Source organism: Ptychodera flava, chromosome 11 (genome assembly GCF_041260155.1).
Source record: "Ptychodera flava strain L36383 chromosome 11, AS_Pfla_20210202, whole genome shotgun sequence".
Taxonomy (NCBI): Eukaryota; Metazoa; Hemichordata; class Enteropneusta; family Ptychoderidae; genus Ptychodera; species Ptychodera flava.
The window spans coordinates 8,611,256-8,627,930 of NC_091938.1; the positions used below are offsets into that span (position 1 = coordinate 8,611,256).

The 16,675-nt window shown below is 35.2% G+C and overlaps 1 protein-coding gene across 1 annotated transcript in view; it reads left to right on the forward strand.

Moving 5' to 3' along the window:
* LOC139143444 (shiftless antiviral inhibitor of ribosomal frameshifting protein homolog) overlaps nucleotides 1–9,887 on the forward strand; it is a 31,658-nt gene extending 21,771 nt beyond the window's left edge. The window contains exons 4-7 of the mRNA XM_070713774.1: nucleotides 2,034–2,183; nucleotides 2,846–3,009; nucleotides 3,742–3,889; nucleotides 4,395–9,887. Coding sequence (XP_070569875.1) covers nucleotides 2,034–2,183; nucleotides 2,846–3,009; nucleotides 3,742–3,889; nucleotides 4,395–4,721 — 789 coding nt within the window. The 3' untranslated portion in view covers nucleotides 4,722–9,887. The remainder of the gene's footprint in view (nucleotides 1–2,033; nucleotides 2,184–2,845; nucleotides 3,010–3,741; nucleotides 3,890–4,394) is intronic.
* The last annotated feature ends 6,788 nt before the right edge of the window (nucleotides 9,888–16,675 follow it).

The window sequence follows — 16,675 nt, forward strand, 5'->3', positions numbered from 1 at the left end:
TCTGAAGGGAAGAATTTTCCTGACTGTCCAAGCTCTAAACGTTTTATTTCTAACTGCAGTCGGTTTTTCTACTGCATCTTCTCTTTCTCTTCTTTCTTTTTCCTCTCTTTCTTTCTCCCTTTGTCTTTCTTCCATTTGCAATTCTTTTCTTTCATTTCCAATTCCCTCTCTTTCTGTCTTTCTTCCATTTCTAACTGCATTTGTATTTTTTCTTTTTCTAATGCCTGTCTCTCCTTTTCCATTTGTAATTCTTTTTCTTTCATTTGTAATTCTTTTCTTTTTCTAATGCCAATTTTTTTAGCTCGAAATCTGCCTGTATTTCTAATTCCAATTTTTGAGTTCGAAGGAAGACTCAGGCTCATAATCTTTCAAGGCAGACTCCTCAAAATGGCCAGAATTAACTAAATGTTTTGCAATCTTGAACTGTATTTCTCGCTTGCGCATAGATCTTTTGACATCTACTTTAAGGAAATTGGCCAGTGCTATGAGGTTGTCTTTTCTGAGGGAATTAAATGTGTCCTGATCAAGGTCATCCATAAATTCGTCTGGCTTGAATTCCGCCATGATTGAATTTAGCTGAGTTCACAGTATACAGTAGTTTTGAAAAGGTAGGCAAAATGTTGTCAAACGGCTCAAAATATTCGTCTCCCGGACGAGCCCCCAATTTTGTTACGTGCAGAGAAACGAACAAAAGGGTGAACTCAGCAGTTAACGTTTAAACAAAATTTATTACAAAAATAAAACTAAGTCAGGGATAGAGTACAAGCTTTAAAAGTGTACAGACTACTTATCTCAGCCGGACGGCAAAGCTCCAGTCTCAGAGTTGTAACAGTCAGTTGGATGAATGAACAGTCCTTTGGCTTGCAGGCTTGAAGCTGCACAAAGTCCACAGTATAAATCCAGCGTTGACAGTGAAGGTCTTGGAAAGTCTTGAGAATGACTACTGCTGGAGTTTAGTAACACACAAGAGACACGATCCCAAAGTCTGACTGGAAGCTGTGCACGTCCCTTTTATAAAGGCATGTAAGAACAATCTAGAACTTTTATTGACATGCTAATTACTGTTCTAAAATTATCTCCCTTACACAACTAATCAACTTTCCAGAACATTCCAAACATGACTAATTGAATTCAAGGTTGTGAGGTCATCAAGGGCAGTGACCTTGAGAATGTTCTAGACTAATTGAACTCAGGTCATGATGAGTGTGGGGGAAATGACCTACATAACAATATACTGAGAAATAAAAATATAATTTAGATTTGAAAAGGCTTTAGAAATTATTTTATTTCTATCTTGAATCTTGAACTTCAAAACCTCGATCTCAGAATCAGAACGTCATCAGTCGAAGACAGGGTGCGCAATGATTCCACTTGTTATGTCATCACGTGAACGTTCCCTCATAGAGATAAACACCCAGGATAAACACACCCGCGATCGAACGATCAAGACCGCGACAATCATACATGGTGACTATCGACAGTCCGTATTTTACCATCGTTCGTAATATTGATGGCGAGGGAATATAACTAATCATGTTGGAGGCCAGTTACCCCGGGCTAAATCAGAATTCAGGGTCGGAAGAAGCAAGCTAGCTAATCTGTAATTGTAGACCAGTGTTCGTTGAAACTTGTTGAGCGAAAACGTTATGTAGACTTTTTTTTTTTTCATAACTGCCTTGTACATGTCATATTCAAATTATTAAATTTAATATTGCAACCATACTGTTAATACGGGTATTGTAAAAGGCTTGTAAATTCGAATCTGCATCTGAAGCTTTAGGATCTGAAATCTGAGATCTGAGGATCTGAATCTGAGGATCTGAGGATCTGAATCTGAGGATCTGAAAGTCAACTCTACCACTTGCTATCGCTCGTGCATATATGTCGTTAACTGGTCAAAATCTTGTGGTATACCGTCACTGGGTGTGCTTTATTGCTTAAAATATTTTGAGTATAAAGCACAAATTGTTGTTCATTATACGTGGACCCTGACCTTCACAGTTTCCATACATTGATGTACATTTTGCTGACAGGTCCATGCCACTGGCAGTGCAATCAAGAAAGAGACAAAGACAGACATTGAGTTTCAAGTCCTCAGGAACGGCACGATGAAATTTCTCGTCACAGGCGTCAAGGAGAACGTAGGAGTGGCCATTGCATTGTTACAGCGCAGGTTGACCAATGTAAGTTGCCAAAATTTGTCACACCCAATTCATGCCAGTGACTGCGTGGATAACTTTCCCTACTGTGGAAATTCCTTCATTATTTCATTGGTCTCCGAACCAAATTTACAAATTTGAGGTAAATTATATGTATTCTGCAAAGATCAATGTTGGATATTAAAGATTTTTTCGATTTAAGGTTTTATTTGTATTATTAAGCAGAGGCTGCAATGCTTAGCCCAAAAGTGTAAACACTAAGATATCTCAATTTGTGTCTGTTATAGGTAGCTGTAGTATTTTAATCCATTTATGACAGCTTTCCGTTGTAGTTCATCTTTTTCCAAAACAATTTCACATTTGAGATTTAACACTTAACAGCCATACCTGACTCGCAGCAAATGCATAGCATATCAGGCATTGTTTCATATAGTGTCATTCTGATAGTCAGGCGATTTTTAACAAATGAAATCAATGAGAAAAATAGTTGGTAAATTTATGAAATCACTTCCCATCCTGCATATTTACTACAGATACATGAAGTAATACAGGGTTGAAGGTTTGTTTTGAGACAGTGGAATCTCAGCCACTGCGAATTTTAATTCAAATATTTTAGGTGCTTGAAAAGCCATATGAAGTAATTTGCAGCCATATGCGATATTTTGTGTTTTTTCCATCCTATAAAGCAAAGGCGCCAAGTTACTGAAAAGTTGCCAGATGGTATTTCGGCACTCACCGTAGACAATCTACGGAAGCACAACCAAGCCCTGACAGAAAAACGAGAGTTTGGATGCGAGCCGTGTGACAACGTCTACTGGAGGAAAGTTTTCCAGTACAAGCCTGTCGCCAGGTATGGTCATAATTTGCATTGCATGTCTATTGAGGCATATGTGCATCAACTGAAAGTTTTAAACTTTTGCCATCCTCAATTGAACTTTAAAAACATCTTCTTCTGTGTTGTAAATGGATTTGCATACACTGCATGCTACAGTGAGTCTAATATAAGCAAGCGATGTAATCAATGTAAGCAACGTCTATCAGAAAAGCTACATGCTGATAAATCTACACTGTTGAACAAACTCTCTGAGTTGGTTTCAAAGTGTCCCAATCAAAACAATATTGATATTCAACACCACCTAAAACTATAGTATAATGGTACGTTCCAACCATATGAATGAGAGTGAAGACCTCAGGAAAAGTTAGTCTGAAGATTGCAAGAAGCATGAAACTTAAACAACAGATATTATTACTTTGTACATGGAGTAATTTGTGTTACTTTTTATGCTCTGCTTTTAGCATTGTGCACTGTAATTTCCCATAAGAATATATATATATATATATATATATATATATATATATATATATACATACATATATATATATATATATATATATATATATATATATATATATATATATATATATATATATATATATATATATATATATATATATATATACTCAATTTATATTATATATAATATATAAAATAGATAAATTGTGTGATATAGACATATACTCAATACACACATACACACACTCACACAATTTATATCTTTCTTTTTCTCCAATTCTTAATTAGATGTGACAAATGTGGAGTTCGCTATGATGCCATACCAAAAGATCAAGAGTATGGACTGGGAACCTACGAGTGTACCAGCTGTAACAGGAAGTTCAGTGGCAGAGCTAGAGCTGATGTGCCAGCTATGTGTTATGACTGCCATGTCATGGTCAGTACACAGTCCATTGTCATGATTGTCATTTTCACTGATGAGTGTGAATGTATGGTATTTCACAGCATTTATCCGATGAAGAGATTTCAAGAAATTTGGTTCTGAGTCCCAATAAACTTTTTTCACAGCACCTTGTGCACTATGCAGTTCTGCTTTTCTGCCATACACACTTGATGCACCTTCAATGATCTGGCTAAAAAGAGACTCACAGATACAGCTTGGTGAGGTGATCATCGTGGAACCTCAAAGGCTACTCCTTATGTCGGCTTTAATACCAAGCCAAGCTTTGCCTGGGTCAACTGTTGAGGGCGCACTTACATGTAGATTCAGATGAGTGAAAGTTATTTATGGACTGTGAGAGATAAGCCTGAGATTCGTGTCCATCTTGGTTTTATAGTTTGTAAGCTAATAATATCATAAAGCATTTGGCTTCCTGTGTCTCTGAGAAAATTGTCCACCCTCGAAAATTTGTAACTTCTACTTCTGTCATCGTCATCATCAGGTAAGGCCAACGAACATAGGACCAAGACCACGTGGACAGAGGAGGAGTCGCAACATCCACAGTTGTCAGGCGTGCCACAACGGCGCCATTCGTCCATGCCCGATGTACAAGAGGGTGGTTGTTCCCAGCAAGGTTCACCAGAGTACAGGAAGTACAGTTTCCAGCTTTCTGTCCCAGCAGTCCGCCATCTACTACCCACCCTTGCAGTCAGGCTCACCACCGCCACCACCGTCGTCGTCAGCATCATCAGGAGCAGAGCCTACAACGGCGACTGCCGAAGCTAGCCCTCCAGTGGAAGCAGAACCTGAAGTCGAAGTGGCCAACTAAACTTTCTGCAATGTTCTTCCTCCCCCTCTACCCCTTACATTGGCAGAATGGAATGACCCTCTAATTACAATCAACAAGGTAACTTCCAAGATACTTGAGGCTGGAGGGGGTCAATTTATATCCTTGTGTTGGTTTGCTTCCAAGGGGATCCAAAACTTTATATAGCCGTCATGTCATACAAAACTTTTTACGATTTTATTCCTGATCCCAGTATCGTCATACGGCGTGATTATAAATAAACAGATTTGAAAAAAAGAACTTATTATATCTTGTCTTGCCAAGTAATAATCCATACAATTAGAAAGAGAGGCTGGTGAAGGGATAGCTATTTTCAAACTTGACATTGAATTGTAAGTTGCTGCAATCACTTTATAATATCATTTTATCCACCTGAATTTAACGGTAAACAGTTTTTAAAAAAATGAACTTGACATACCTTAACTTGAATAGTTTGATTTATGTTACTAAAATCATGCTGCTGAGCCAAAAAATTTAAAAAACCTGGTTAGTTTATTGGTTTTGGTATATTGGTAGCTAGACCTAGCAATGCCACTAAAGGCACTGAGGGCATTGACCCTTTTCATGGTAGCAACGTCATCGTGTTCACATCACTGCTCAAGAATTCTCACATGGTGCAAAGTAAAGCACTCAAAAAAAATTATCTTCAAATGCAGTTTCTGCTCGAGCTTTTTTTTTAAATTCACTACAACTTTTATTTCCTTGAAGTGAAAGCTAGCGCTTGTGAAATGAAATGTCGTTAAATATCCTGGTTCTGATAAACTCCAACCATGCTTTAATATATTTGGATATTTGCTATTTAAGTCATATCAATTTGAAAAGTACTAAATTTTATAATATCTATAAATTTCTGGATCAAGAGACATAGTGCTTTCCAATGCATGTAAATTTAAGTCCTAAAGATATTTTAGACACATTATCAGCTTTATTGTCTTTTTATTTGTTTCAATTTTGCATTTATACAGTCATCCATAGTTGAAGGATGCTGACTTTTCATATTTTTCATAATTTTTCAATTGATAAGTTTGCTATTACATGTATAGACATATTTTACAAGACTAGACCCAGCCTTAGGGTTTCTTTTGATGTGGACAACGGCCTTTCCATAATTGATTGAGCAACTGAAATTGTGACAGCTGTTTTAGAATCTAAAATGCTATGCTGCATCTCCATGGTTGCATAGTTATAGTCTCTTGCCATCTTTTAACAGAGCTGGAACCTTGCAGTTGAAAGACTTACACTTTTGCTCAAACTTTCCACAAGGAAACTTGAAACCATTCCCTTTTGAAATCAAGAATGAAAATCAGGGATTGCAAAATAGGACACTAGAGAAAACAAATTGATTTGTGAAATTTAAAATTCAAAATGGCCACCATCTCTGTGCCAATGGGAAAAATTAAATTTTCACAAAATTAAGCTGATGAAAATTTAACCGAATGAGCTTCAAAAATAGCTCCCACAAGTGGCAGACCAAAATATCTGTCCCTTAGACGCAGCCTATCTTAAAATGGAAAACCGGACAATATAATTATTGTAGATCATTCCCGCTTTGGTTTAACCACACTTCAAAGTTGCGATGTAGTCAAAGTTGGTTTTGAACGAGGGAAATCCCGGAATGTTGGTCTGAATTTTGGTCTGTTTGTAAACTGAGATTCTTGTTCTATTTTTCAAAATCATGTTGAAATAAGTGTGGTAGTGTCGATGTCACGTAATGTAACCGTAACATTGCACATTGCACATTGCTCACAGTATGTTATATTTACAAGGACAGTAATGCCTTGTATTTTAACATACTTTACAAATGATGAAGAAATGTTTTGTTGGACAGAAATCATGAAAATTTTATCAAAAGTTTCGGCCATTGTCCTTTTGAAGTAGGCAAGTAGTATTACTTGATTATAGCTACAAAATGTTGGTAGGAATATTTCCCATCCCCTTCAGGATGAAAAATTTTCAATTTTTAAGAGGGAAAGAGTGTAACTTTAAAAAAGTGTAAAATATTGACAAATTGAACAAGTAGGAGAGAAAGGTCGCTTAGACTGAATTTTGCATACTGAGTAGCAACAAGTAAATTCAAAGCTATCTAAAATGTCATTTTTCTGAGTTAAATACATTTAAATATGAACTGCCCCCCAAAATTTCCTTTTAAATTTAGTACTAGTAGGTGTTACCAGTTTTGTGTCGGTATCATGCGTCTGAACAAAAATAAATGACTATTTTTATATGGTCAAGGTGCCTGTATACCAGCATCATGTAGAATTATTAATGTTTGTAGTGGAAAATGGTAGTTGATATAGATCATGTAATTCAGTGAATTCATCCCGTCAACCTAGTTCCTGCCTATGGTAGGTCTGAATTTATTTCACTTGTGCTTGTCAAGATGAGAAAATATAACACGCTGGGTTTTAAGTCAGTGAACAATTTATCACTTGATGTTTCTCATACATAAATATTAAAACTTAAAAAAAATATATATATATAAAGTTCTGAATACTCAAAAATAGATGACTTTTTGAAGATTTTACATTTTTATCTGGCTGTCAATCAAATAATGGATGAAAAATTCACATTACCTAGTTCAATTTGAAATGTGTCAGCAAAAATAAAATATTTTTCATGTTTTTAATTGTATAAATGAAACAAGACAGGCTGCAGTGATCTAGGCCATTACTTTATTCTATCAATAACATTTTCAGTATTTTTTTCAAGTGTACCACTTTCAACTTTATTAGTATACTCTTATTCTCTATTTTGAAATCCTCAATATTCAGTTTTTCAACACATCCTCAATATGCAGCCTACATTATAATTATTTTAATAAATATATTTTCAACATGTCCTGATTGAAGCCATTTTAACCCTTTGAGCGCCAAAGTCAATTTTGTTGCCTTTAAAAAATATTCATCGTCAAATTTTTTTCAGCTTTTGTGCAAATTTTGATTAAAAACTGTAGCCAATGAAATGTGATGTCCATTTGGTTCAAAATTATCCAAAAAAATTACAGAAAATTCATAAAAATTGGTAAAATGTTGCACTAAAATTTCAGTGGGAAGAATTACAGCACTCAAAGTGTTAACCTTTCCTATAGTGCTATTAGTTTCTGACAACTTTCTTTTATTTTAAGAGAAAATTTCATGGTACATGGTATAGTGGATAGGTACAGGGTAAAGGACAATATGATTATTATTGATACATTTCCAACAAGCCCTTGTTGAAAACCCTTTGACCATTATTATCAGTCTGAGAATCCCTTAGTTTCTGATTTTATGACAAAAATTATAGATTGGTACAGTGTAGGGGGCGTGCATCGAACATTGAAAAGAGATGCCCCATTACTATCTGGGGGACTGTTTCGCTGCTCTGCCAATTGCTAAGATATTTTGAAGACGGAAATGAATTTAGCAGACTTTTACAGCTGTAAACACGACTGCTTTTAATGGCTAGGAACATCTGTTTGGTTTTTACCAAATTTGAAATATTTGAGTACACAAAAGAATAATTTGAACAGTTTCTGTATATCTTGTATGATGTTCCAAACTTTCTTTTAATCTGTAAAGGCTTAATGTTTGAATAATATTCCAAAAAAATCTCACATAAAAAGAATACCAGTGTGCATGTGGGAATTACCCACTTGTGACTAACTTTGTAGATTTCTGTTTCTGAGTTCGGAATTACTGTGTCAATTTTTTTTTTGAAGAATTCTTCTTTATAAACATACATGATAATTAGGAATATGTACAGGGAAAGGTGCCACACTATTGCATGTAGAAATCCCAGAACATGTCGTTTTCATAATTGTCATCTTCCTAGAACTGTCTCAAAAGACACTGTAAAAGAAGCCATTGACAAAAAATGTATTGAAAAAATGGCATCACTGTGCTGGATTCCAAAACAAAATGGCAGGAGAAATTCTTTCTTTACAAAAGAGTCATAGAGAAAATCCTGACACAGAAGTATTTCTTATTAGTATATCATCATGTATCTTCATTGTTTGGTCAGCAACCCAATCCCAGTCTTCATACTTTTAAAAGTCATTGTTAGGGGATCTTTTTAGAAATCTATGTTGATAGAACATGACGAAGCTGCAAGTCTTATAATCAGCTCCCTTCATCATTGAAGGCCAAACTTTGTTACAAAGCAATTTGAGTTGCATGTGCTTCTTCTCAAAAATTAACCAGGAACACCAAATTTTGTTATCATTGTTCTTGTCTACTCTTTGCTACATGAACATGTAGGTGCAATTTATGCACATATGAAGAAAATTACAGTTTATTATGGGTAGTCGTCTGCCTGAGTGGTCAAAAGAATTTACCAAGATCCCACTGCTAGACCTTGTAATCAGCACTGCCATATGCTGAGTAATTTGACCCTACAGTTTAATACAGACAAAATTGGGAGAGGCCGATGCAAGAAAGCTCAACATTATCTAAATATTTAGTGTTAGTTTATAAGTAGACATCTTTGGTATTCACAGACTTTTGTATCATTGAAATAAGTAGCTCTTTTCTGGCGACAGGTTTTTTTTTTTCAGTTGTCATAAATCTTGTGTTTATGTTCATGTTCTTCATTAATCTTTAAGTCTTGGTTTATGATCTTGATTGCTGACAGTGTTTTTAGGATAGAATAGTGCATTTAACTTTCAGTTTTTTGTGTAATTTTGTAAACTGACGATGATATGTTATAACATGTTAGTTGCGTTTCTGTGCAATATAATGGAAAGTGTAATATTGATGTCAATGTCACCCACTTGAAGTGACTGGATAAGTGAAGAACAGAATGGGTTGGTAAAAATGTGTGTATTTTGTGAAAAAACGGGGAAAAAACTTAAGATTTCTCATGTATTTAATTTGGTTTTGACTTTTTTACCCTTTCACCACAATGATTTGGCCCAAACCCGTTGTTATCAATGATGATTGTGGACCTGTTTACAGGGAATGGGGTGAACAGGTCAAAACATCACGTTTCTACCAATGGTCGATACTTGACCCAGCAAGTATGCAAAAGCAGATCAGGTTGTCAAGGAAGAGTTTCTATAACACAAGCAGTCAATAGTTTCCAATGTATTGAGCTTTCAATCAGTCATGGACAACGATTTTTCATATGAATGACAAAAAAAGAAATAAATGAAAAATGTATCTCTGACCACTAGATGGCGCTGTGATCTACTGATTGTAAATATGGGGTATTGCAAGACCCCATCTCTGTTTATTCGCAGACTGTTATCGCTCACCATACTTAGTAGAGCATTCACTTTCTTTGCAGTGATCTGTGATGTCTGGGCAAGACAATCAGATCACAGTATTTTTCACATGACATGATCAAAAAGTCTGTTAACATTCTGATCAACAGTGTTCGGGGATTTCCACCGGATGCCAAATGCGCCACGATCCGTGCACACTCACAAGGTCAAGTATTTTACCATTGGTCTTACAATAAGTTATGGAAACATTGCAAAAAATATTATATAATTTAATCATTCTGAGCTCCTTGTGCGATCAGATATATGACTGGTAACATGCTTGATCTCTTCAAGGATTATATTCCTGTGCACCGGTATATGTCTGCCTCTACATGTGTATGTCTGTGAAATATTTGTGTATACCATAGATATGTATGTATGTCAGCTACGATACACAGCCCTTTCTGTTCATCACCAGGGTGGAATGAAGAAACAAAATGTCCAGCAAATGTATCGTTCAGATCTTATTTTGCGATTACATATCATTATTATACACAAAGTGAGGGCTACTTTTTTGCTGCAGCAATGGAAACTTGTAATCTTGCCTTTATGTGGAGTTATCAAGTTCAAAGAAAAAAAGGATACTTTGTATACATTCAATTATAATGGCTCTCATTTGTCCTTTTTCATACAGAGTGATGTTCGTCTATCTCAGTATTAGTTTCTCTCTTCAGAAAATGATTTTGATTTTTTAATGATCATTTTTCTGTATAGCAGCATCACACAAAAAGGAACTGTTTTAATCAACTGCATTAATTTCTTTAGAAACAAAACATCTGGAACTTAAAATTTTAAATTCATACTTCAATTTTAAATGCTACCTATTTATATAATGTAAAATACAATTTATGTTTGCACATATATTTGATTTGGAAATTCAAACATGTTATTTTGTTGTTCAAATGTCATGCAAACGTAACCTTTTGAGTTATGTTTTATTTTATGCCTTCAATTTTACCAGTTTTTGTCATCAGTTTGTGTATTTCAATGTCAAGAGGGTATATTAGGCTTCACCTATATATAGATGTGAATGAACATGCAAATCTGAATTATGTAAGTTTTCCACTTAGGTTTCGTACTTTTCACAGACACAGGCCAACAATATAGAGAAACACAAGGAACAATGGAAAGCAACTTTTTTTATTATAAGTACAGTAGTCTAGTCATTCTGAGTGATGAAACTCGATAAATCTAGTTTCCAGTGTCAATTTTACATGAAAAAAAAATTGTTTTAACACTTTAATGATGTTAGACTTTCTTTGGAAGAGGGATGTTTAAATGGGAAGATCGTCACTGTACAATAAAACAATGGGTTCAGAAATTCAGTCAACCGGCTAGAATGAGATCAATGTAGATTATCAGCTATTATAAATGTTGCCATCACTGACAAAATAAAACAACTTCAGACCCTAATTTCAGTTATCTGTGATCAGTGTAAACTTGCCATGTCAAAAAGTCCTGTATGTAATTCATAAACCAGTAAAGAGAATTTATCCATTAAATTTACATATTTGTTTTGATGTCATGAGTACATACACATTTTTTTAATTACAAGCAAGTAGGAGCTGAAACAGCAAGCCGTTAAAGACCATGATTATTTTTAAAGTTTCAAATCATTCTGTTTGCTTGGGATTTGCCAGACATGTCTTCATATTTTTTTTTTGGGGGGGGCTGTTTCTGGAACAAAAGTGCAGTGCTTTATGTTTCATTCATGAAGGAAGGCAGACTAGCAATATTCCAATGTAGTATATCATAAAGAATACTTTATATCAAGGTCATTAGGGACTTCAAATAGATATCAGACGTACCAATGACCAGTGTCGATCACCAGCTGCATATTCGTTTGAAACAACCATAAAAATTTGTGATCTTTGAAAACAAGATCTTTTAAAACAAGATCACTGATGACCTGTCCTGTTTGCAAAATGGTTTGAAAATTTTCAGCCTTTGTGCACACAACGCCATTCAGACAGACAGACAGACAGACAGACAGCTTACTCAGCTAAATCTGTTCAAAGTTGGAATGTAATGCTGACACAGCTCTGCATCTTGTTGTCACTGTGTATGCAGATTGCTGCAGCCTTCCATGATTTTGATCAAAAAAACGGTCACACACAAGCAGTTGATCATTGAAAACTGGAGTTTCACGTATTTTGATTGATGTTATTAGTACACAGTGTCGACATTTAGTTCTAACATTCCAATGAAAGGAAAGTTCCATTGCAGTGTATACTTGATTAATTATATCAGATCGTATTGACATAGTAACAAATTACAATTCAATGGCTCATACAACTGCTATGTGTTCATTAGATTGGTCAGATTAGATTGGTCAGATTAGATCGGTCAGATTACACATATCAAAACTGCAACATGCACTGAAGAACTTTGATCAAGGGATTGTGATCAAAATGGCCAAATTTTGTTCATTCAACGTCTTCAACAATTCTCTGTTTTCTATCTCTCCATGCATATATAATCATCGGTGAAATGCAGAATCTTGTGTACAGAAATAATGGATGATATTGTAAGATTCTTGAGTCACAGTTCCCTGTATGTGTTAGTAAAGTAGCCTAGAGGTCTTATTGTAAGAAAAAAAAATAATATATACAGACGTTTATAGTTTTGTGTAAGGTATGGAAATTACATGGTATCATAGTATCCATTAGGTTGTAGTTTACATCCAAAGTTATCATTTATGAATTTTGAAAAGAATTGATATAAATATCACTTTGTAAATGTTGTATGGTTTTTTTTTGAAAGTTTTGAAATTTCTCTTATGTTATAGCCATTCTTATCGACCAATCAGGGTCTACATGGTTTGTATAAGAGCTGGCCAATCATGAGGTCCTTGTGTGTGGATTCAGCCAATCATGGCTGACTTCCTGTACTTGCCAGCCAATCATTTTTCATATCTGATTACCGGAGCACATTTCAAACACGGTGCATGCAAGTTCAGAGGATTATTTTTATCATTCATAGTAAACCTTTCCAATTTCTCTCTGAATCTGCGCAACCATTGAATTTTTTTTATCAGAAACTGTTACAGTAAAGTTGAAGGCATCCATAGATCAGGAAAGGGTAAAGGGACTTTGTGTTTGCTTTAACAGGCTTTCTAAAAGCCTCATTAACGTTTTTAACCAATAATAATTGTATTTTTGATGTCCAATGATCTTTCCAAAGAGATGTAAAATTTTTAATATATGGCGTTTCAAAGGATCAACGTAAAAGTGTGTTTCCTGTACAAATCTTGCCTGGGGGATGTAGGTTGATTAGGGTTCTGCGACTCCATGGTATTAAAAATTATAAAATATGGTAAAGACATTTTTTTGAAATGCAAAAAAAATTAGAGTATTTAAGTAGAAGGGATTACAGGAAACACATTTTTGTCACTGTGTTTTTAATAGACTTTTCAAGCATAAATGTTGGTAACCCAGAACATGTAATGTTCTTACTTTTCCTGGAAATCTACCAAGATCTGTCTGTGTGAATGGCGCCCTCGCTCACTGGAGGGTAGTTCTCTATTCAGCTCGTATACGCATATGTGTACAGACTTTGAGCAACACCTTTTAACTGTACAAATATTTCAATAATTTTCATTGCAAAATGTTTCTGTTGTTTTAGAGTTTGACCACTCCTGACCACTGTATATTTTAGCTCTAAAAACCAGTGTATCAGTCAGTTTGTTTGTCCGACATTTTCCAAAACTCTGCAGGCAGACTTGACTTTACAGTAAGGTGGTTTGGGCCACATCAAAATAACATTCCTTACCATATCTAGTTTATATTTTCTATCATTTTTCCAAAAAAAGGATTGTGAAACAGACACGCTTATTATTTTTGACACGTATTATTTTTAGACAATATCAACGGATGTTTCATTTCAAAATAAGACATTGAATGAACTTTGACCGTGACTTTTTCCTGTTTATTTCCATTTTAGCTTAAAATGAGGATGAAATAAAGATTACATGTATATCAAAACACTCGCCTGTTATCAAAGAGACTTTGTTTTTTGTATGAGAATGCACCTTGGACAGTTTTTCAGACACTAAAAATTCTTCTCTGTTCTGTTGCCTGTGTGGTCGAGGTCTCATTTCAAAGCTTGCTTAGTAAATGAAGTAACCGCCATCTTGTTTTTGTGAAAATCGAAAAATTAACTTTTCCCCATAGAGTTGACACCGTTAGATGCATCCTTGTATTAGTAGAGTTGAGGAGGGTAATTTCTTTCTCTGATCCTAAAATTTGCATGCTGACTTGTTTTTCATTGCGGGAAAGCTCCATTAACTTAGGAATATCCCACTCCCCTACTTAGCTATCAGAGGATCAATTTCACAGACCTGCCTTTCCTACAATGGCACTACAATGGCACCAACTGGATTAGATAAACGTAACAATGGAACATTAACACCTTGGGGGATTAAAAGTCTTCTGTTTGTCACCCGAGTTGGTCAGGCAAGGACCCAGGTTTCAGCATAGACCCTCGAGAAGGTCTATGGTTTCAGGTACCATGCAAGTCAATGCAGTCTTTCCCTAATGTATTCTTGATTATAAAAAAGAAAGGTTTAAAAAGTTCCTGGGGCAAAGTATGAGCAAAAGATTAAAACTTTCAGTTTTGATGCACATATCACCCTAAATATCCCATTACGCTGTAATTTCCTAGAGATTACACCTTCAGTCATATAGTTACACAGGGTTACAGGGTGGTATTATTCATAACAAAAGTAAAACAATAAATTTATGATTGTGAATGTTGTTGATGAAAATTTAATATTTCTGTCAATATTGTATAATTACAAAAGTACGTAACTGCACTCAAATCCTGAATGATGATCATTATTTATGCCAAATTCAAACAGTTGTAGTACAGACCCAGTTGCTGATAAATTTATGATTATGATTTAATATTTCTGTCATTACTGTATACACACAAAAGTACCCAACTGCACTTTTTGATACATTTATACTTTGAAAAATCACAATAAAGTAACACTTTATGAACCATCTTCCTGCAGTTTGCACATGTTGCATGCCAATGTGTGGTATGAATGAAAGAACAAAGTTTCCCCGAAAACAATATCGCATCATGAAATTTTGTATCTCTGCAAGCCAGCAACTGAATGATCCCTCTACAAGAATCCATAGAGTATGAAATCATAGCAAAAGGAAGCTAAAGTCAAGTACCTGTATCAGCGCTATCAAATCCTCCACAGCTGTTATATCCCACTGCATCTTCTGACAGTCAATGTGTGTGCAAGGGCGCCATCTAGTGACGAAGCAGCGTGATCTGAATTGAAAGTCAGCTTACAGAAACAACCTTCTTTCACTCCCTCCGATCCCATCCTCTCTCTCTCATAGCAGTCATGTGTCATGCCAATTGTGGAGCACTGGTAAAGCAAAGGGCAAAGACCATCTGTGCTGATGAAAGTAACCACGTCACTTGACTAATTTTAACCATTATATGTCAGTTCTTTTGATTCAGATCAGCCAGCACAAATATGTAGACCACGGCCACAACAATCATGTTAGACTAGTAAGAAAACATACCACACCGTCACAGTGCTTGCAGTACCAAAAGGTGTGAAAGTATAGGAAATTTCAAGATGAGCAGCGCCCTCAACCATAATACTACTCCAGTCATTTTCTTTAATTATGATGCGATCTTATATCAATGTGTTTGTGAAATTGTGGAGTTGGATAAATTATTACAGGTGACCAATCATAAATTACTCAAAACACAAAGCTTAAAATTCAATAGCTTGTATGCGTACAGCTTGAAATCACAAAGTATTGAGTGGATAGAGTTCTCATGTATTCGTCTGGGGATTGTCAATTATAGAAGCGGAATTCCTAAGTTTGGTGTGAATCCCCCTCCCCTTCTGGGCAGATATTCAAACTCTCAAATTCTTTCAATACTTTTCTGGTCTACCATGTTGGGGTTCATTTTAAAACTCTTGGTGTAACACAAATTTTTACTGATTTACTGTTTTGAAAATAATATTTTTCCGCATACAGTTAAGGCAGGGACAGCAGCCATCTTTAATTTCAAAGATCACTAAGTGTTAGATACTTTGTTTCGCTAGTTCCAAACTTTGCACAGTGAGTGACCACCGATTTATATTCTTAACCCTTTGAGGGCCAAAGTCAATTTTTGTCACCCTTATAAATTATACCTCAGTCAATTTTTGACAGACTTTTGCCAAAATTTTGATAAAAAACAGGCTAATGAAGTGTTCATTTGGACCAAAATTATCAGAAAAATTACAGAAAAGTTCATAAAAATTGATAAAATGTTGGACTAAAATTTTGGTGAGAAAAAATACAGCAGCCAAAGGGTTAATTTGGTAAGAGAATGATTGAAAGTTTCATTGAGGAAAGTTTAAGTCTTCACTTTCAAAAGCCCATACTACTTTAACCCTTTCACCACCATGGTTTGGCCCAAACCCATTGTTATCAATGGTGAGCGTGGACCTGTTTACAGGGAATCAGGGGTGAACAGGTTAATAGTTCTGTTTTGCTATCTGAACCTCCGTTACAGAAAATAATTTACTTTATTTCACGTTCAAAATTTTTTGCAGTTTATACTTGTGATGTAGTTTTGGCATTTTTCATTGTCCAATGCAAGAAAAACAATTTCATGAAAATGAAATTGTTTTTGCGCTTGGCTTAACTCAAGACATTGACACAACACGCCATAC